This window comes from Humulus lupulus, chromosome X, assembly GCF_963169125.1.
Source record: "Humulus lupulus chromosome X, drHumLupu1.1, whole genome shotgun sequence".
NCBI classification, from domain to species: Eukaryota; Viridiplantae; Streptophyta; class Magnoliopsida; order Rosales; family Cannabaceae; genus Humulus; species Humulus lupulus.
In genome coordinates this window covers 151,380,031-151,402,538 of record NC_084802.1, presented here as the reverse complement: position 1 = coordinate 151,402,538, position 22,508 = coordinate 151,380,031, and the positions used below count along the sequence as shown (strand labels likewise).

General features: G+C 38.5%; 1 protein-coding gene across 1 annotated transcript; it reads right to left on the bottom strand.

The window, feature by feature from the left end:
• Positions 1-2,971: 2,971 nt before the first annotated feature.
• Positions 2,972-3,769, bottom strand: LOC133806372 (uncharacterized). Its single transcript, XM_062244482.1, has 2 exons — positions 3,295-3,769; positions 2,972-3,174 (listed from the first exon to the last, which is right to left on the bottom strand). The coding sequence occupies exons 1-2, from the start codon at positions 3,767-3,769 to the stop codon at positions 2,972-2,974; spliced, it is 678 nt and encodes a 225-aa protein (XP_062100466.1).
• Between the last annotated feature and the right edge of the window lie 18,739 nt (positions 3,770-22,508).

Below are 22,508 nucleotides of genomic sequence, written 5' to 3'. Positions count from 1 at the left end.
TTGAGTAGAAAAACTATAAGAATCAATACAGAAAGGAACTAGAATAAGGAATACCTTGAGTGCTTCTATGACCGAACTACACCTCGAAACAGAAATATACTATAAACCTTACTTCCCAAGTGTTTATTAAGCTTATAATGATTAAGCTTATGACCTCAACCCAAGTGTTTACACTCTAAAGCAATCCTAGCAGCTTGTAGGCTCTGAACTCATCTTAATGAATGAAGAAATGGCTGGGTACTAGGTCCTATTTATAGAGCTCAAGAATGAAAAGATCTTCATTTAACTTGAATAAAATAATGGCTTTTTAATTAAAAAATATTTGAATAATCGTTTAGTAGAGGCTGAAGACTCGGCCAGAAAGATGCTGGATTTATCAAGAGGTTAAGGATTAAAATGAGCTCGGTTTCAAAATAGTTCAAAAATCATGCACCATAGCCGATATATCACCCATGCTAGGCGATATATCGCCTGGGCTGATATACCCGAGGCTCGTCAAGGTTGTCGTGCGAAGCTACGTGTTTTTCGTATCCCTGTATGGCGATATATCGCCCCCCAGAGCTGCGATATATCGGCATACGCTGAAATATTATACACGTAATTACACTTTTTTAGCCTAATTTGAATTGAGTAAACAGCCTTGAATGAGTCCTTTAATGATTTCAAAGCTGCTGGCAGACCCTAGGATGTTCAAATACTACTCTTAATAAATTTATTCCTCAAAAAATCTTAATTTCTTATTAAACACAAACATGACAAGTGTTAATATCTTATTGGGTCTATATAAACCTTATAGTATAATAAATATCACCTTCATAATCAGTCATATTAATCAAACCATAGGTTATAATTAATATTCTTAAACTATAGGTTAAACTTATAAAAATCTACTACAACTACTACTAGCTATTACTACTACTACTACTACCTAACTAGCTAAGTAAAGTTCTTGGACTCTACAATCAGTAATCATGGAGCCATGTCCCAACCTAGTTGTGGTAGTCATGTGACCTAAATCCCTAATGCTTTGGCAAATAACTCGCCCAATGTCAATGGAAAGCCCTGTCATAATAGCATATACCAAGAGACACCTATGAGTACCCACTTCATACAAATGGGTGTTTAGCATAAGCCTTGCACTCACGAAAAGAGTCCAAGCTTTAGCTACGACATTCATTTGGTATATTTTTAAATGTTTAGGCTCCCCATTCTGTATAACAAATGAAGCACCAGAAATTCCTAAGGTCTTAGCCACCTCAGTCCAATTTACCTCACTATTATATGCTAACTGATAATACCCATCCTCTTCCTGAGTTAATGTAGCTACGTTAAATAAAGCATCAATATTCTCAATAGTACATTCAATAGAAATACCCCGAACAAACAACTTTCTATTTACAGCCCTAGGAAAATTAGCATAAAATTCATTAAACAAGGAGCAATTGACTTTTGGCATCTTCTCATCCACAAATAATTGCCAACCTTGACGCAAAATTTTATTCTTAATAGTATGATAGATGTAATTAGGGTATAATTCTTCTTTAATGTCCATACCTCGCTCTTGCATATTTGGCCATTGGGATAACCTTTGATACAAATCATGGGCATCCTTATTAATAAAACGTGTGGGATCATATTCTAAAATAGGCTGAGGTGCTGGCGGAGTTGGCTGAGGTTGGGATGGTTGGGAACCGGAGGAGGAAGGGCGATTAGTATTCTTCGAAGAAGCTACCCTAGATGGTTGTTCCTTGGCCCCATATTCTCACAATTTTTCAAAAATAACCACAAAAATTTCTGCAGCACTTCCCCTAAAATTTTGAACTTTCCTTACTAAAATCTCCCAAAATTATCACCCAATAAATCACTAACAGTCCAAAAACTCTATGGCAATCTCATAATATAAATGTAACTCGATTGAAAGCTTTAATCAAGAAAAACTTACCATCCTTGCAAGATGAAAAATCTGTCCCTTTTATCCTCCTTCAATCCCTTACTAAACACCAATAGCACACAAATTAGGGTTAGCAAACAAAATAATAATGAAAGAAATCAATAAGAACTATGAAGTAGAGATGAGAAAATTAGATGAAGAATATTTGAAATAGAGGGAAGAGAAGGAAAAATGTAGAGGTTTTAGTAAGAAATATTGTTATGAGATGAGAGAATTTGAAATAAAATGAGAAGGTTTGAAAAAAAAAAACGAAATAGAGCCTTCTTTATTCTGTTTGGCACAGGCACGCTGCGACCCAGGTTGGGCAAGTCGTGGCCCACCTCTAAATTTTTCAACAAACACCATCCAAGAGTCGCGGCCTGCCCCAAATTCCATAAAAAAAATGCTCTTTGTTTCAGCCTAGGGTCGCGACTCAGCGTGGGCAAGTCGCGACCCGCCTCCTCTTAAATTTCGAATGCTCTCTGACTTGTGTAATGTCACGACTTGCTCATTCACGTTGCGACTTGGCCCAATGATTAATTGAAAAACTCATTTTTTTCACGATTTTCACAATTGTTACAACCATTATACTCAAATAAAAATAACTACACTTTACAAAATCCTAAATAAAATTGTCCACTAATTAAAACTCAAAACAAAAACTTAAATAAAAGATAGGAATGCCTCCTATAGCGATGTCGTTAACGTCATTTAGTCGGACGCTTCTTTTCTTTTATACTCAACTCGGATCAAGTCCTCCCCTCACATCCTTTAGAGCCACAGTATCATGAGTTGGCCCTCGCTTCTTGTGATTAGAAATTATCAAAACTTTCCCTCACTCATATAACATTCGAATTCTTTCATTAAAGTATTTTTTTAACTGGTTACACCCCTTTCTCATTCCAGTTTTCACTATGGAGCTTTTCTTAGAAGCTTCCAACTTATTACCTTCTTGGTTTACCACTTCAACTCTATAGCAAGTTGGAATTTCTATTGCTGCAAAAACTTTAAATATTACTTCCTCTTTTTGCACTCGCCCTTTTATACATCAATTAAAGCCCTACCAGTCGCCAAGAATGGTCTTCCAAGTATTATTGGAATATTTTCATCTTCCTCCATATCTAAAATAGTAAAGTTTGCAGGAAAGATGAATTTACCCACTTTTACCAATATGTCCTCAATCACTCCAAGAGGGTGATTAACTGATCTATCTTCCATCTCCAAAGATACTGTAGTTGGTCGAGCTTTTCCCAAATTCAACTTCTAAAAGATTGATAGAGGCATTAAATTCACACTGGCCCCTGAATCACATAAAGCCTTTGTTTCTACTAAACCCCCTATAGAACATGGGATATTGAAACTACCAGGATCTTTAAGCTTTGGAGGTAGTTTCTCCTGAAGTATTACACAGCACTCTTCAGTTAATGCAACTGTCTCATAATCCTCTAATTTCCTCTTTCTTGACAAAATTTCTTTTATAAACTTCAAATAACTTGGCATTTGTTCTAAAGCCTCTGCAAAAGGGATGTTAATGTGTAGTTTTCGAAAGATATCTAAAAATTTAGAAAATTGTTTGTCAAGATTAGCCTTTCGAAACCATTGAGGATATGGAATTTTTGGTGGAGGCTCGGTGTATTTTTGCTTTTCTATCTTTGGAAGGTCTTCAGTAACCTCCTCTTGTCCTAGACTAGTGACATGTTGATCCTCAATCTTCTTACCCTTATTTTCTACTATGGGTCCATCATACGCAGTCCCACTCCTCAAGGATATTGCATTACATTGCTCTTTTGGATTCACCACAGTTGAACCAGGTAAATCCCATTTATTATGATCCACCATTAACTTTGTGAGTTGGCCAACTTGTGTTTCTAAGCTCCGAATGGAGGATCTGGTTTCTGTCATAAATTTGCTCAATGCATCAGCGGATACCTATGGTTTAGTCATGTGAGGCGGTGGTTGTTGATGTTGCGGCATTGGTGGCCTTTGAGTATCATAAAAGGGCCTTGGGTTTAACCCATGAGATGGTCTATGTGGAGGATATTGAGGTGGATTTGGATGGTACTATGGTTGGTTCCCTTGATTATTACTCCATGATAAATTCTGATGGTTCTTGTATGTTGGAGTATAGTTGTTAGGGTATGGATTATTATTAGGTTACCTTGGGAAATTGCCAATGACTTGAACCTGTTCAAGTGGGATATCATCATCTGGCCCCCTAATCAAGGCCTGAAGCCTTATTAAGTAATTTGGGACGTTACAACTATCCCCTCATTACATAAATTTTGTCCTCAAAATTTTACCTGAACAACTCGGGATACTGAGTCTGCATATCTACCTCTAGCTCCCAGGTCGCTTCCTCGACCTTACTGTTCCTCCATTATAACTTAACTAAAGGTATAGTCTTGTTCCTCAGGACCATTTTCTTTCTATGTAAAATATGAATTGCTCCTCACAGGACAAATCTGTTTCCAATTCCAGATCCTCATAACTCAATACATGAGTCCCATCTAATACATAACTCAACCTATAGGCTACCTGACCGATCCTCTCCAGGATCTCAAATGGTCCCACAAACCTAGGGCTCAACTTGTCCTTCTTCCCAAATCTCTTCACCCCTCTCAGTGGTGAAACCCTAAGGAAGACTTAGCCTCCCAGTTGGAACTCCAAGTTCCTCTGCTTGGGTCTGAATAACTCTTTTGTCTGCTCTGCAGCATGAGCATTCGAGCTCTAATCTTTTCAATAACCTCACTGGTCCTCTGAACTACCTCAGGATCCAAATATTTACTCTTACCCATCTCATCCCAATGAATGGGCGATCTGCACTTCCTACCATACAACATCTCATATGGTGCCACCCCAATAGTCAACTGGTAGTTGTTATTATAGGAAAACTCTATCAGAGGCAAATATTTACTCTAGGGCCCTTCAAATTCCAATACACATGCTTTCAGCATGTCCTCCAATATCTGGATAATCCTCTCAAATAGACCATCGGTCTGAGGATGATAAGTTATACTGAACTTCAGTTGTGTACCCATCGCCCTCTACTAACATACCCAAAACTTGGAAGTAAAGATAGGGTCTCTATCAGTCATGACAGACCTTGGAGTCCCATGAAGGTGAACTATCTCTCTCACATAAAGATCTGCATACTGGTCAATCATGTAATTCATCCTCACTGGTAAAAAGTGAGCTGATTTTTATACCGATCCATGAAGACTAAGATTGAATCATGCTGGCCACTGTCTTGGGCAATCCTACCATGAAATCCATCGTGATGTCCTCCCACTTCTACTCTGGGATATCCAAAGGCTGCAACAACCCTGCTGGTCTCTAATGCTCTGCCTTAACCTGCTGACAGGTCAAGCACCTTGCCACGTACTTAGTCACATCCCTCTTCATCCCAGACCACCAATATAAAACTTCCAGATTCTGGTACATCTTCGTGGTGCCTGGATGTAGAGAATAAAGGATAGTATGAGATTCATCCAGAATCTCTCGTCTGATCTCAGTGTCCATTATAACGCAGATCTAATCCCTGTATCTCAATAAGCCCATACCTTACACTATGTTGTCCTTAGTTATTCAAGCTAGGACGTCCCTTCTGATATTTCCCAAATGTGGGTCACCCATCTGCATCTCCTTGATTCTCTCCAAAAAAGTAGACTATAGGGTGATGTTGGCCAACTGGCCCACCACTAACTCAATACATGCACTAGTCTTATCGTCCGCCAACTCCATGGATATCTGCTTGGCACTATACAACTGTCCTGGACCCTTTCGGCTTAAGGTATCTACTACCACGTTAGCCATTCCTGGGTGATTTAGGATTTCACAATCATAATCCTTCATTAGCTCTAACCAACATCTCTGCCTCATGCTCAAATCCATCTTGGTGAAGAAGTAATTTAATTCCTTGTGGTCAGTGTATATCTCACACTTCTCACCATATAAGTAGTGCCGCCACACCTTCAGTGCAAACACCACTGCTGCAAGTTCCAAATCATGTGTGTGGTACCTCTGCTCATACTCCTTTAGCTGACGTGATGCATAGGCAATCACCTTCCCTGTTTGCATATGGACACAACCAAGACCCTGCCTCGAGGTGTCACAATAAACCACAAACTTGTCCTAATCTGCAGGAAGACTCAGAATTGGAGCGGTGATCAAACTCTTCTTCAATGTCTGGAAGTTATCTTCACACTTGTCTGACCATATGAACCTCTGATTCTTGCGTGTCAACTCTATTAGTGGTGACAAAATCCTAGAAAACCCCTCAACGAAGCGTCTATAATAACCTGCCAATCCGAAGAAACTTCTAATCTTTGAAGCATTCTTCGGCCTTGGCCAATCTCTGACCACCTCAATATTCGATGGGTCCACCTTAATTCCATCCTTACTGACTATGTGACCTAAGAAAGTGTAACACCCTGGTTACTCCAAGACCATTACTGTGAACTTTAAACAGTGCTTAACTCGCTAAACGAGTCATTAGGTTATAAACGTGCATCTAGGTGTTATTAATAGGCCAGGGTGAAACCGTACATGGGCCCATAAAAGCGTTCACTAGTTATTTACAATCCAAAATAGTCATTATAGTGTAAAAATTACAACATACCGACCTAAGCGGCAAAATATAGGGTTAACCCCTAGTTCCCCTGAGAAACCCCTTGGCCGTGGTGGTCAAGCGGCCGCATATGTACACATCGCCACCTAAGCTCTCCACTCAAGGCTGGGTGAGCTTTTCTTTCCCTTTACCTGCACCACATAGCACCTGTGAGCCAAGGTTCAGCAAGAAAACTTATTATTGCATGTATTCAATATCAATAGATGATTATGATAATCATACTGGGGCTTGTAGCCCTAATCAGATGAGTGATTAATGAATCACACATTGTTTAAGTTACTAATGAGTCACACCTTTGATAGGTGACTAATATGTCTACCGCAAGGATCTGTCCCCTGTATAGATGACTAATAAGTCCATCTCTAGGGTTCTGCTCCTTAAATAGATGGCTAATAAGTCCATCTCTAGGGATTCGCTCCCTAAGCCATGTGACGTGTCAGTCACCTTAGCCTTTTGGCTCTAGCTCTAAGTAACTAGCCTTTAGACTAGACAAGCGTTTTTGTTTTCATCAAACTTAAGGTCGGTCAAGCATTTCATGCTTAGGTTGATAATGCTTATGTCAATTAGATCTAATATTTTTGGCTTGCGTTAAACACGCTAAAACCATTCTTGACTCATAAGTCAATTCCATACGACCAGTGCTCAGTACCACTGTCGAACTTGACTAATAAGTCACAGCTTCATAGTCAATACTGACACCATTGCCGTTTCTGACTAATAAGTCAGTACCATTCACAGATAAGCAAGATTGCTAAGCATTTACAATGCAATCAATGTCCACATATAGAGCACTCAACATGCCTCATCAATAACCATGCATGTCACATACTGGGTGCAGTTTTCTTACCTCTAGTTCGAGCGTGAAATAATGAAAGAACGACCCTTGAGAACGATCGATTCTTTGGTCCCTTAACGGTCACCTAGTCATAACCAAATATGGAATTCCATTAATAAAATAAATCAATGAAAGGTTCATGCTTTAAAACCTCACTTCCGAGACCTCGAATCGTACTAAAACGGTTAGTAGATTCGATCTCGAGCATTAGGAATAGAACCCCCAAACCTAAGCCCTTGAAAACTCCTCCATAGCACAAAAGGAAGGGGCAAGTCATGACTTGGCCTAGCAAGTTGTAGCGTGCCCCCAAGTCAGAGAGCACATTCAGCCTGGCCACTAGGGCGGGTCGTGACTTGCCTGGCCAAGTCGCGACTTGACCCCACGAACAAAGCCCCCTTGCCATTTTCTCCATTAAAACCAGCCAAGAACCTCAATCAAACCTCCATTAAACCAACCATCAACACATCATAACCACTAGTTTAACCACAAAACCCAAGCTTTAAACCAATTAAAATCAACTCGAATAACTACTTCTATAATCAAAACTTTAAGTTCAAAAACTAACTGAAAACAAAGAAAAAACTAGAAAATTCATGGCTGAATTCTTACCTAAAAACAAGTTTACATCCCCTTCAATGGTTGAACAAAATCCTAGAACCTCCAGCCTAAACTCCAAAGCTTGAACCCTCAATCTTAGCTTAAAAAATCCAAAGGAACGAGAGGAAAAAGATGAGCGGGGAAGAGGAAGAAGAACCACTTTGATTTTGCTGCCTTATTCTTCTATTCCACTGCCTTCTAACTTAGCATATAACCTAAGGTCAAAATGCCCCCAAGCTTAATTTATTTCCTTAACAGCCCCCAAGGGCAAAATTGTCATTTCTCCTCTAATCCCATTAATCATAATTAACGTCCTCCAATTCCTTTTATTCCCAATATTCTCAAATAATAAATAAATCATATCCCATTACCCTTTAATTCCCGGTAATGTACTAATAATCAAATTACCCTGAGACTCACCCCGAGCCTGGTAAATAACCCCATTATGACTAAGCTGCTAACTTACATTCTAAGATCGTCTCATGCCAAATAGCTCGAACATATCCACGTAATAATGTTGCCTCCTTCATAATTCACCAACATGCATGAAAATATACAAATATGCCCTCAAAGGGCCAATTTACCAAAATACCCTTATAACAAAAAGTGGATCCACATGCATGCATTTACCATCATATAATAATATAATTCACATAAACATGCATATAATAATTTAATTTCTTAATAAATCAATTATGGCCCTCCTGACCCCCTTATCCAGGCTCTAAGCCACATTAGGGAATTTGGGGCATTATAGAAAGTCACCTGTGGCAACCAGAACTCACACTTCTTGAATTTTGCATATAGCATGTGCTCCTTCAGCCTCTGTAGTACCAGTCTGAGATGTTGCTCGTGCTTTGTCTCTGACTGAGAGTAGACTAGTATATCTTCGATAAAGACTATAACAAATCAATCCAGGTAATCTTTGAACACCCTATTCATCAAATCCATAAATGCTACTGGGGCATTAGTCAGTCCGAATGACATCACCATAAACTCATAATGCTCGTACTTGTTGCGAAAAGTTGTCTTCGGTATATCCTCCTCCCTTATCCTCAGCTGGTGATAACCAGATTGAAGATCTATCTTGGAGAATACTGTCCTGTAACTGATCAAACAGATTGTCAATCCTTGATAGAGGATACTTGTTCTTGATAGTCAACTTGTTCAACTCTCTATAATCAATACACATCCTCAAATAACCATCTTTCTTCTTCACAAAGAGAATTGGTGCGCCCCATGACAAGAAATTGGGTCTGATAAAACCTAAGTCTAGTAAGTCTTGTAATTGAACCTTTAGTTCCTTTAGCTCAGTAGGAGCCATCCTATAAGGTGCCCTAGATACTGGCTATGTCCCTGGTGCCAATTCAATCACAAACTCTATCTCCCTGTGTGGAGGTAACCTAGGCAGATCCTCTGGAAACACATCCAGAAACTCACAGACCAATCTGGTCTGTCCTGGTCCCACTGGCAGGACCTGAGTGGTATCCACCATGCTAGCTATGAATCATATGCATCCCCCCTGCAATAGGTCTCTTGCCCTAAGTACAGATATCATAGGTATACAAGGTCCATGCATAGTGCTAATAAATACAAAGGGGTGCTCACCCTCAGGCACAAAGGTTATTATCTTCTTCTTGCAATTGATCATTGCCCATACTTCTCTAGCCAGTCCATACCCATAATTATATCAAAATCAATCATAACTAACTCTACCAAGTCAACTGACAACTCCCTGACATCCACTATCACTAGTAATGATCTAACCCCTCTCCTGGAACCACTAACTCCCTAGTAGGAAGCGTAGTACAAAACCCCACAGGTTAAAAACCACATGGTCTACACAACCCATTTATAATTCTACTAGCAACAAAGGAGTGTGTAGCACCCGAATCAACCAAAATAGTATAAAGGGTCCCAGGGCTAGAAAGTTGACCTGTAACCACCGAGGGACTAGCCTCGACCTCTGCCTGGGTCCAGGTGAACACCCGAGCTGGCGTCAGGCTATCCACCTTCTTGGACTCTTCCTTTCTTGCTTTTGGGAAATCCTTCTACAAATGTCCAACACAACCGCAGACGAAGCAGGCCTTCGCCCGACATTACCCAATATAGTGCCTTCTGCATCGGGCACACACTGAAAACACTTTCAAGGTCTCATTGCCACCCTGGCGGCCTATTTGTATACCCTGTGGCCTCCTATCTGGGCTTGCAGCTAAAACTGTCTCTGAAGTCTTTCTCTTTTGGTCACTAGGGCCTCTGCCCTTACCAAAGCCTGCAAATGGAGGTCCCAGCCTCCTAGAATTCCTTCTAGCTGCATTCTCACGACAGATCTTGTTCTCTGTGCTCTCAGCTGTGAGTGCCTTCTCCACAACATATGCATAGGTAGTCAATCCTGGCACAGAAGTAATACGAACATCCCGGGCTATCATAGGTTGTAGCCCCTGGAGAAATCTCTCTCTCTTGGTCCCATCAGTGGGCACCAGATCCCCATCAAACTTTGCCATTCTGTCAAACTTCAGGGCGTAATTAGTCACTCTCATGTTACCCTGAAGTAACTTCCTGAACTCTTCAGCCTTCGCAGCTTTAACTGCGTCGTTGTAGTATTTCTCGTTAAACAAAGTTCTAAACTCTTCCCAATCCATAATGTTTCCTGCTCTGATTTGGGAAACAACCTCCCACCATATTTGGGCATCCTCCTAAAACATGTAAGTGGCATAGGAAACTATCTCATTACCACCTACCCTTATGAAATCCAAAAATGGTGGTTATCATAGCCATCCACTGTTCGACCTTCAGTGGGTCTGAGCTGCCCTAAAAAAATGGAGGGTGATGTTTTCTGAACCTCTCATATAGGGGTTCCCATCTATGTCCCCCTACTTGGGGTTGTACTACTGCTTGTACCTCTAGCTGTGACACTACCGGTATAGCGGGTTGTCGGTTCCCTACTGGAACCCGATGCTGTCTCAAGAGGCAGATCTCATCCTCCTACCTTTGTAACCTGGCTTTTATATAAGCAAGCACCTGTTGCCAGTTTTCTGGAGCTGGCGGCTGGCCCTAGCCTTGGTCATTCTCTTCCTTGGCATGTATCTCTTGGCCAGCCAACCTCTCTGGCCTTTGAGGAATCATACTGATATCCTACCTACTTTGTTGTGATCAAATCGGCCGTTGGGTAAGTAATAACTATACATCTTGCTGCATAATGGTCCAAGACCGAACAAACAAATAGTTGCAATGCTAATAGGCATGCCAACAAATAATATACTCAATCATGGTGCTAATAAGCACTTCTTGATATTCATCAGCAATTAACAATGCTAATAAGCATTTCTAGCATTCATAAACAATTAACGATGCAAATAAGCATGTTCTTTAATCCCTGCCAGTGTTAATAGTGAGAATAAGTATTTCTTGGCCTATAAGCAAATAATAACACTAATAAGAGTATCTTGACCTACATGTCCATATAAAAATTCTAATAAGTAGTTCCTTTGCACTCAAAGACAATAACAATGCTAATAAGCATGTTCTTTATCATTCATGAAATAGTCAAGGGCCAGGCCCTATCAGAATATCTCATGCTTCCTAAAAAGACATGAAGATAATGCATTTATATCATATTTAAGTAGTTAAACACATAACCACATAAATAGTTACCAAACTCTAAGTCAAGCTTGTCTTTAAGTGGCGAGTGTACATGCCCGACCAGTCTTCAGGAACCTTTAAACCTTGGCAGCTCTAATACCAAGTTGTAACGTCCTCCTAATCCAGGACCATTGCATTGTGTATTTTAAATAGTGTTAGATTTTCTAATCAAGTCATTTGGTCATAAACGTGTAACTAAGGTTAATGTCAAGGGTTAGTGTTAAAAAATTTGGTCAAAGGAACCGTTGACTTTTCATTAAAGAGTTTAATACATACATGGGATCCCAAAATATTACAAATAGAAGTTTAAAAGGGTATATACAAGTCAAAAGTACAATCAGCTGGCCTAAGCGGCAAAATCAGGGATACGACCCTAGTTCCTCTGAGATATCCTCAGTCATGGTGGACGTGTAGCCGCATATTTACATGCCGCCACTGAAGCTCTCCAACTCATGGTTTGTCAAGGTTTTCTTTCCCATTATCTGCACCACATAGCACCTGTGAGCCAAGGCTCAACAAGAAAACTTAAACATGTGCATGAATAGAAAATACATATTCCAAATACTTATCTAGCATGCCCAGCAGTAATAACCTACTCATGCATGCATACAATTACAAATAAATCATCATTGGATCATTCTGGGGCCTGCTATCCTGAATGGTTGACCATAGAGTCAATCTAGGGCCTGGTGCCCTAGCTATATGACCATAGAGCACCTGAGGCCCTTGCCCTTAGCTCTGAGTAACAAGCCATAGAGCTAGCCAAGATCTTTATTTTTTAACGACCATAGGATCGACCAACGTACTAGTATGTTCTTGATTGGGCCTAAGCCTCTCGACCAGAGCACAGCGCGGCATTGCCGTACTTGACTAATAGTTCAATGCTTTAATAAGACTTTCAAATACAGATACAAATAAAGATATAGATACTGATAAGCATACTCTAGACAATACAAGTATGCATACCTATAATTCATGGTATCTTAACCAATCAAGCACAAACACAGTAATAACCATGTTCCTTAACAGGGTCGAGACCTACCTATGAAACAAGGCAAGCGTTCATTAAATAATTAATTTGACATAGAGCATTCAAGCATAACCGAATTTCACGTTCATTCTCAGGGGTCGAGCCTTATTCACAATTATAATCAATAATCGGGCCAAGCCATAATAACATATACCCTGTATTGGGTGTAGCTTTCTTACCTCAAGTCTGAGTATAGCGTACTAATAAGAACGACCCTCTAGCATGATCCTGATTCCGAGACCCTAGCGATAACCTAGTCATAACCACAATATAGGATCCCATCACTAATAAGTAAATGAAGGCTTTCGGACCGAGTCCTAGCCTCTGAGACGTCAAACTCTAATAAAGCGAATAGTAGAATCTATCCCGAGCCCTTAGGTTTGAGTTCCCGTTACTCAACACCTAAGGAGGAAAAAATAGCCCCTCCTACTTTGAAACAAGAAGAGGGTCGTGACTTTCCCCATAGGGCCACAGACCGTCTCCGTAATAGAACCCCCATCTGGCCATGGGTTCGCTTAGGTCGCGGCGCCCCAACAACTGGGTCGCGACCTGACCCTACGAACCCAGAATTCCTCTATTCTTCTCTAGCCAAAAACCTACCAAAATCTTCCCAAATGATTTCTATAACTATAATTCAATCCTCAGAAAAATATCAGCACAATACCAGCAGCAAAACCCACCCTAAAACTTTATTAAAAACCCATCAAAACTCACAATTCAACACTTGAGCCACAAAGCTCAAGAACACCTCAAGAACTCTAAGAAACCAAAATAGAATTCAACTGAAAACATGAATTATAACTTTACCTCGGTTGTGTTTGATGAATTCCTAGCCACAACCAATCCCAAATCCTAACTCGTGCCTTCACATTCTTAGTTTCCTCAAGAATTCTCCAAAATTGAGAGAGAGAGAGAGATTGGGAAAGGAAAGAAGGCTAAGTGTTTTGTTTTGTGTGGTTTACTTAAGGTTCAAGTAATCTTAAGTAAATCCCAAGGCTCGGGGTACCAAAAATGTCCCCGAGGGCAAAATGGTCAAAATCCCCGATATTCCCTCCTAATCTCACTAACGCCAAGTATATCCTTAAATATTTATTCCCATTACCCAATAACCAATAAGGTACTCGATACCCAAAATACCCCTTGACTCACCCCGAGTCGGGTATTGGGTCTAATTGTGACTTTCCCGCTAACTTGCTCCCTAGGATTGTCTCATGTCGAGTCACCCAAATAAACACACATAATAATGTGTTCTCTCACATATATCACATTTATGCACATATATACAAGTATGCCCATAACGGGCCAAATTACGAAAATTTCCCTTCTAATAAGAAACGGGCCCACATGCATATTTAAAACATCTAATCATGCATATCTAGTCATATTATCATATAACTCACATAATCACATAATTACACACAAATATATCTCACATAAACAGACAATTCAATAAATTGTCATCTTGGTCTCCTAATCAAGGCCCTAAGCCTTATTAGGTAATTTGGGACGTTACATGTAATCTCACTTTATCCCAACATTCTAATCCTCTATAATCTAAGATACAACATCATGGAAGAATCTAAGTCTTAACTTTGTAAGTGTGTTACTCTATTGTGATTTGCTTCTTTAATTGTGTTCATTATTCTTAGTATTGATGATTAAATTATTCTAAATTCATGTTATAATGATTTAATCATTTAATCTTTAATTATCAAGATTTGCATTTATATTTTGAATAAGATTCTTGATTAGAATCTAGGTTTTGTAACATTGAATTATTCCCATTATTCATTGTTGATTTAGAAAGTATAAATCTTTATATCCTCAACAATTAAAATCTCTAATTATAATTACTTTCTTTTTGTGGTTTGCATAATCAACAATGAGGAAAATTCGTTCATCTTCTACAACCTTCAAAACCTTGTTTCAAGATTTGGTTTGTGTTGAACACATAACTAAGGGAGATCCAACAAAATTCTATTTTGATATGCGCTACATGAATATTAAAATGGATTAAAGTGTTCATCAACAAATGATGTGACAACTCAATGAGATTATATACTCAAGGAGAATGGTATCATCAAATTCCTTATTTCTAAATGTATAAATTTCAAGAATTTGAATGAAATGTGTTTGCTGCCATATTTTTGTGAGTTTTAGTTTATTGTTTATGTTAAGAGTACAATTGTGAACGTTAATGAACAATTGAAGAGCTATTGTTAGACTTGTTTTGTTTATAAAGTTATTGATCATCATGTGAGATATGGTAATTGTAAAATTAACCATAATGAGATTAGGTTTATTAGAAATGATGATGAGATCTTTGTGACATTAATTGAATTTAATGCATTCAATGAGGAATGATGATAACTCTAAAGCGCATTGACATTGTTCATGCATGTAATGATGAGACTAATGCAACCTTAAGAGAAGGTGAACATGTCAATGCAATAGATGATGAGATCATTGCAAGAGAAAGTGAAGATACTAAGGCCAATGCATTTGATGATGAGATCATTGCAAACCTAAGTAATGATACCAAGGCCAATGCATTTGATGTTGAGATCATTGCAACCTTGAGTGAAGTTAATGCAACACAAGGAAAGGTGCCAGGATGGTGGTATGACACTTGTGCCACTATTCATGTAACCTATGATAAACTCTTTTCAAAACATTTGAATGTGCAAAGGTGGGACTCGAAAACCAAATGAGAAATGAAAAGAGATCCAAGGTACTTGGAAAGGGCTACATTGATTTTTTCTTCGCCAATGGAAAGAAAGTGACCCTAACTAATGTTTCTATGTTCCCAATATGATTAGAAACATTGTAAGTGGAAGTCTATTTAGTATATTCGGTATCAAAATGGAGCTTGAATTCGGTAAACTCATTTTGACTAAATTGAGCACTTTTGTGGGAAAGGGTTACTCATGTGATGGAATGATCAAACTTTTTATTCTTGATAATGACAATAATAATATAGCATCTATGTAACGTCCCAAATTACCTAATAAGTCTTAGGGCCTTGATTAGGGAGCCAGGAGGGAAAATTATGGAATTATATGTTTATTTGAGATATATTTGTGTGTAATTATGTGATTATATGAGTTGTATGATAATATGACTAGATATGCATGTTTAGGTGTATTAAATATGCATATGGGCCCATTTCTTATTATAAAGGCAATTTTTGTAATTTGGCCCGTTATTGGCATAATTATATATATATATGCATATCTGTGATATATGTGAGAGACCACATTATTATGTGGGTTTATTTGGGTTACTCAGCAAGAGACGATCCTAGGGAGAAAGTTAGCAAGAAAGTCACAATGGGACCCAATACCCGACTCGGGGCGAGTCAATGGGTATTTTGGGTAATTAGTACATTTTCAGGTTATCGGGTAACGGGAATAAATATTTCAGGATCTATTTGGAGTTAGCGAGATTAGGGGGGAATATCGGGGATTTTGACCATTTTTCCCTCGGGGATGTTTTTGGTACCCCGAGCCTCGAGATTAGCTTAAGTTACTTCAACCTTAAGACAACAAAACAAAGCACTCTTATCAGCTCACCCAACTGACTCTATCTATCTCTCTCTCTCCCTCATTCTCTTTCATTTTCTAAGTGAATTACTTAAGGAACTAAGGAAATTATTGGCTGAGACTTGGGAAATTGAAGGCTTGGCTCTAGAATTGGATTAGCTACACCTAGGAGGACTTAAATCATAGCTGAGGTAAAGCTCTAATCCTTGTTTAAGTTGAATTCTGTTATGGTTTCTTAGTGTTCTTGAGGTGTTCTTGAGCTATGTAGCTCAATGTTGGATTGTGAGTTTTGATGTGTTTTTAATCAAGTTTTAGGTTGGGTTTTGTTGCTGGAATTATATTGAATATGTTCAGGGGATTGAATTATAGTTCTAGGAATCATTTGGGAAGATATTTGTAGGTTTTGGCTGGAGTAAAACAGAGGAATTCTTGGTTCGTAGAGTCAGGTTGCGGCCCTGTTCTTGGGGCACCGCAACCCAAGCGAACCCAGGGCCAGGTGAGGGGCTTCTGCTTTGGAGGCGCATCGAGACCCTCTAGGGCAAGTCGCGACCCGTGCCCTGGTTCCAGGAAGGAGGGGCCTCTGTCCTGGGAGGCGCATCGCGGCCTGCCTGGGCTATTTTGGCCAACTTAGGTCTTGAGTAACGAGAACTCAAACCTAAGGGCTCAGGATCGATTCTACTACCCAGTTTAGTGGAATTCGACGTCCCGGAGGCTAGGACTCGATCAGGAAGCTTTTAATTGCTCGTTATTGATGGGATCCTATATTATGGTTGTGACTAGGTTACCACCACGGGCTTGGAAACGGGATCGTGCTCACAGGTTGTTCTTATTATTATGCTATACTCGGACCTGAGGTAAGAAAACTACACCCAATACGTGATATATATGACTAAGGCTTGGCCCAGTTTTTTATTATAATTATGAATGGGCTCAAGCCCCTGAGAGTGAATGTGATTGAGTTATGTTTGCATTTTTTGATTAAAAATACTTGAATATTCAGTTTCTAGCTAAGTGTTATGTGATTGTTCGCATGTGTTTGCGTAGCTAGGGATTGGCCCCATTAAGGAACATGGTTATCACTATGTTTGCTTTTAATTGATGGTATTATATGATTAATATGTATGCATATTTGTTTTGTCTGAAGTATGCTTATCTGTATCTATATCTGTATCTAAATACTTGGCTGAGGGCTAGACTTATTAGTCTAGGGTGGCAATAGCACACTGCGTTCTGGTTGAAAGTCTTAGGCCCAACCAGGAACGTACTATTACGTTGGTCGACCTTATGGTCGTTGAAAAACAAAGCACTTGGGTAGCTCTATGGCTTGTTACTCAGAGCTAAGGGCAAGGGCCCCAAGTGACTCTATGGTCTCATGGCTAGGGCATAAGGCCTCGGATTGACTCTATGGTCAACCATTCATGGCAGCAAGCCCCAGAATGATCCAGTGATCATTTATTTGTAATTGGATGCATGTATGAGTAGGTTATTACTGCTGGGCATGCTAGATTTGTATTTGAAATCTGTATTTTTTGTTCATGCATGTGTTTAAGCTTTCTTACTACACTTTGGCTCACGGGTGCTATGTGGTGCAGGTAAGGGGAAAGGAAAGCTTGACTAGCATGAGTTAGAGAGCTTGGCTGCTCGTCCACCACAGTCGAGGATATCTCAATGGAACTAGGGTCGTATCCCTTATTTTTCTGCTTAGGCAGGCTAGTTGTACTTTTGACTTGTATATACCCTTTTAAACATTTGTTTGTAATATTTTGGGATCCCGTGTATGTATTAAACTTTTAAATGAAAAGTCAACAGTTCCTTTGACCAAAATTTTTAACCTAGCCCTTGACATTAACCTTAGTTACGCGTTTATGACCAAATGACTTGATTAGTAAGTCTGGTACTATTTAAAGTACATAGTGTAACGGTCCTGAATTAGGAGGACGTTAAAATCTAAATCTTGTAATGTGATTAATTCTAGTTCTATTAATTTGTGACATAATAGACTTGCTCATATAGGTTATAACACAATTAAAAGAGTTATTAAATGTGGATTAACTAATTGTGATGTCAATGAGAATGATAAATGTGAATTATGTGTTAAATCTAAAATGATAAAGAAATTTTTTCCAAGTATTGATAGATGTTCGAACTTGCTAGATTTAATACATATTGATTAATGTGAATTAAATGGCATGTTGACTAGAAGAGAAAATAGATACTTCATGAAATTTATAGATGATTGCTCTAGGTATACTTATGTGTCTTTGCTTTAGAGTAAGGATGATGCATTTAATGCATTTAAAATCTATAAAGCTAGAGTAGAAAATCAATTACAAAGGAAAATAAAGATTCTTAGAATTAGTGAACACTTTTCAAATGATTTCAATGTGTTTTGTGAACAACATGGTATGATAAATGAATGCCCTTCACCATACACTCTACAAAAAAATGGGATAGCTGAAAGAAAGAATAGGACTTATCTTGAGAAGATTAACTTTATGCTTTTACATGGTAAATTATGTTATAATTTGTGGGGTTAAGCTTTACTTGTTGTGTGTCATATATTGAATCGAAATCCAATAAAAAAGAATAATGTGTCTCCATATGAGTTATGGAGAGGAATGAAGCCTAACCTATGCTATCTTAAAGTGTGGGGTGTCTTGCTTATTGCAAGAGTACGGAGCCTAAAAGGACCAAGTTGGATCCAAGGGTCGTCAAGTGTGAAATTGTTGACTATGCCTCAAATAGCAAGGCCTATAAGCTATTAGACTTGGAGTCTAATGTGATAATTGAATTAAGAGAAGTGGAGTTCTTTGAGAACATGTTACATTGTGGTAGCAGCTTTCAAAGAACACGCAAGTGTTGGAGAATCTTGTGAAGAGAAAGATCAAAGGGTTCATGAGCAACAAATATTGCCTTGGAGAAGCCACAGACTTAAAGAGTTGGGATCAAATGAGAAATATTCTCAAGTAGAGATACTCTACAGTAAACTTGAAAAAGTCACATGAAAATCTCATATGATTCTTCAAGTTAAGGATGATCCCAAAACCTATCAAGAAGCAATGTATTTGAGAGACTCTGCTTTCTTGGAATGAGGAAATAAATGATTAAATGGATTCAATTATGTAAAACCACAAATGGGAATTGGTAGACCTTCCACAAGGTTCAAACCAATTGGGTGCAAGTAGGTATTTGTGAGGAAATATCACACCGATGGCACATAAAATCCTTCAAAGCTAGACGAGCAGCTAAAGGGTTTAAACAAAAAGGAAGGAATCAATTATTTTGACTCGTATTGCTAGGACAACCACAATAAGAGTTATATTTTCCTTATCATCAATATATATCATTTATGTTCATTAAATGGAAGTTAAAATGACTTTCCTAAATGGAGATCTTGATGAGATCTATATGCAACAACCAGAGGGTTTTGTTCTAAGGAGAAATGAACATAAAGTGTGGAGGCTTGTTAAATCATTATATGGTTTAAAACAAGCACCAAAACAATGGCATGAGAATTTTGATAGAGCTATTGTTTCGGATGGGTATAGATACAATAATGTACACAACTACTTATACTCTAAGTCTTGTGATGGCTATTTCATCTTAGTGTGTCTATATATTGATGATTGTTGATTTTGAGTAATGAGATGAGATACATAATAGAAACGAATAGATTTCTATCTTCCACTTTCTAGATGAAGGACCTTGGAGAGGTCGATAAATTATTGGTATAAAGGTGAGAAGAAATAGTGGGGGTTATGGCTTAAGTCAAGCTCACTTTGTTTAGAAAGTTCTTGACAAGTTTAGTCATCTCAAAATGAAAGAGGCGAATACACCATTTGGTTCAAGCATAAAGCTTGAAAAGAATAATGGTAGAGCATTGGCTCAACTTGAGTATGCAGTGCATTAGGAAGTCTAATGTATGTTGTTCATTGTACAAGAAGGTTTACTACCAAGCCAAGTATCGAACATTGAAAGGCAATTTAGAGAGTTCTAGGGTACCTTGAGAGGACCAAGAACCTAAGCCTTCAATATTCAAAGTTTCCTAAGATACTTGAGGGATAATCCAATGCAAGTTGGATATTGAGTGTAGGAGATAATCTCTCGACAATCATTTGGGTGTTATGCTCTAAGGAGGAGTAGTTTCGTGAGGCCTAAAGAAACAAACATATATTTCACTCAACCGTGGAAAATGCGTTTATAGCTCTAGCGGCAACTAGAGAATAGGCCAAATGACTAAGGGATATCATGGTGGAGTTCCAAATTTCACAAAAAATGTATCGACAATCTTGATACATTGTGTTAATCATGCCACATTAGCTAGAGCCTATAACAACGTATATAATGAGAAGTCTAGACACATAAGTCTAAGACATGACTATGTGAGAGAATTGATTCAAGATGGAATTGAAGATGGCAACCCAACTTCAAACATGTGTGAAACAGGGGAAAGAGTTCAATGGGTAAGAATAAGTCATTGATTAGTGAATGGTTTCAATAGTAAAGCTTTGGTGAGTTCCATCCGAGATAGTTAGTGTTGGTTGCTACCGAGTAAGGGTTAAGCCAAGGGCTTTAAATGAAGTTCAGTTGAGTGCAACAAGCATCTCTAAAGTTAGCAAAGATGTTGTAATAACTTCACCTATTTGAACTTAGAGGTGGTTCTGCCTCACATCATATTTGGAGTTTCTCCCCAGAACGTTCATGAAGGGATGAGCACATGGCCATATGAGTGCTAAGCGAGAAAGTGGGAAAACAAAAGATCAAGTGGAGGTGTGCGAGGTATCAATTGTTTTATCATAAGGAAAACTTGGTTCATGCTTTTAAGCTACCAATGATTTCGATAAGACTTTGTGGTATTGTCACTAATGTAAAGTTCAAGTCGAAAGGCACTTTACTTTAGGCACCAAAACTGTTAGAGCTAGAGGTTGAGGCTTGTATTTAACCAAGTGGGGGAATGTTATGATTGGTTAAGTACAAATGATAAGTGTTAATATACAAGCTAGGTTTAAACACTTAGTGAATTTTACATGGTGTAGATGTGAAATTTGGGTTTCAATTGTAGACACTTTAAAAATGTGTTTTTTGGATCTAAAGTGATACATGGAGGTAGCGTTTGGAGCAATTTTAGGACCATTGGAAGGATCAAAATTCAGAGGGGGTGGCGATACATCGCCTCCTATGAGGCGTTGCATCGCCTAAATGCGAAGGGCCTCAAAATCCCAGTAGGTGATACATCGCCACATGCAGGCGATGTATCGTTTGACGTGTCCATACAAACACATAAAATAAGCTCCAAATGATGAGTTAATTATCTCTAATCCTTATGGTTATACCTAGTGACAATGCCTACACTATAAAATGGTTCTCATAGAGTTATGGATAAGATTATCACTCTCTCCATTCTCTCTCTATCCCCCCTCTCTCTCTCTCTAGCATTCAAGAATCTCTAGTTTTCTCCAAGAGACTCATAAAGAAAGTGCTTGATTTTGTGAGTTTAAGGCTTGTTGAATCCCAGTCCTCTTAGAAAAGGCCTCAAGTATCAATGGTAGCTAGGAAATAGAGAATTTGGAAAGTGGTACGACTTGTGCATAAGCCTTGGTTTTGTGTTTTCCATTTAGTGAAGTTAAATTTCAAAGTGGTGGATTCAACAAGGATTTTGAAGGTTCATCAGAGTTGAAGAAGAATGTTCTACAACTAGGGTTTGCATCATCTTTGTCAATCTTTCTTTGGTCTCTGTCAACAATTATTTTGTGTAGATTCTAGTTTTGTGGTGGTGTAATCTAACGCTCTCCCAACAACATCTGCCTATAATCATTGGTCGTGTGACCAATGCCATTATGGAAACAACAGAATTTGTTGGGGTCACTTTTTGATTGTTGAATCCTCATGGGTTCTAGCTGTTGGGATTAGTGTCTTTTAAAGCATATGAGTTGAACAATGTTTTATGAAATAAATAATTGAAATGAATTTTTAGCATATATTTATTGTTTATTATTATTGATAGAATAATATTATATGAATATTAGAAAATTCACAAATTTTTTATTGTGATTACAATCTAGTATTGGTACGAGATAATTAAGATTGTAAAGAACAAATTTAAACAGTACGTAGTAAAACAAAGTTGTATGGAATCTTTGGATTAAATACTGTAATCACGGTTCACTAGTATTATGAATACATGCAATCTAGATCCGGGTTATTAATGTAGTAGGACATCTTAGTGGAGGTACTTTGTATAAAGTGCTTATACATGAAGAGGACCCAATATGTTATTAATACTTAATAATAATGTTTATTTTATA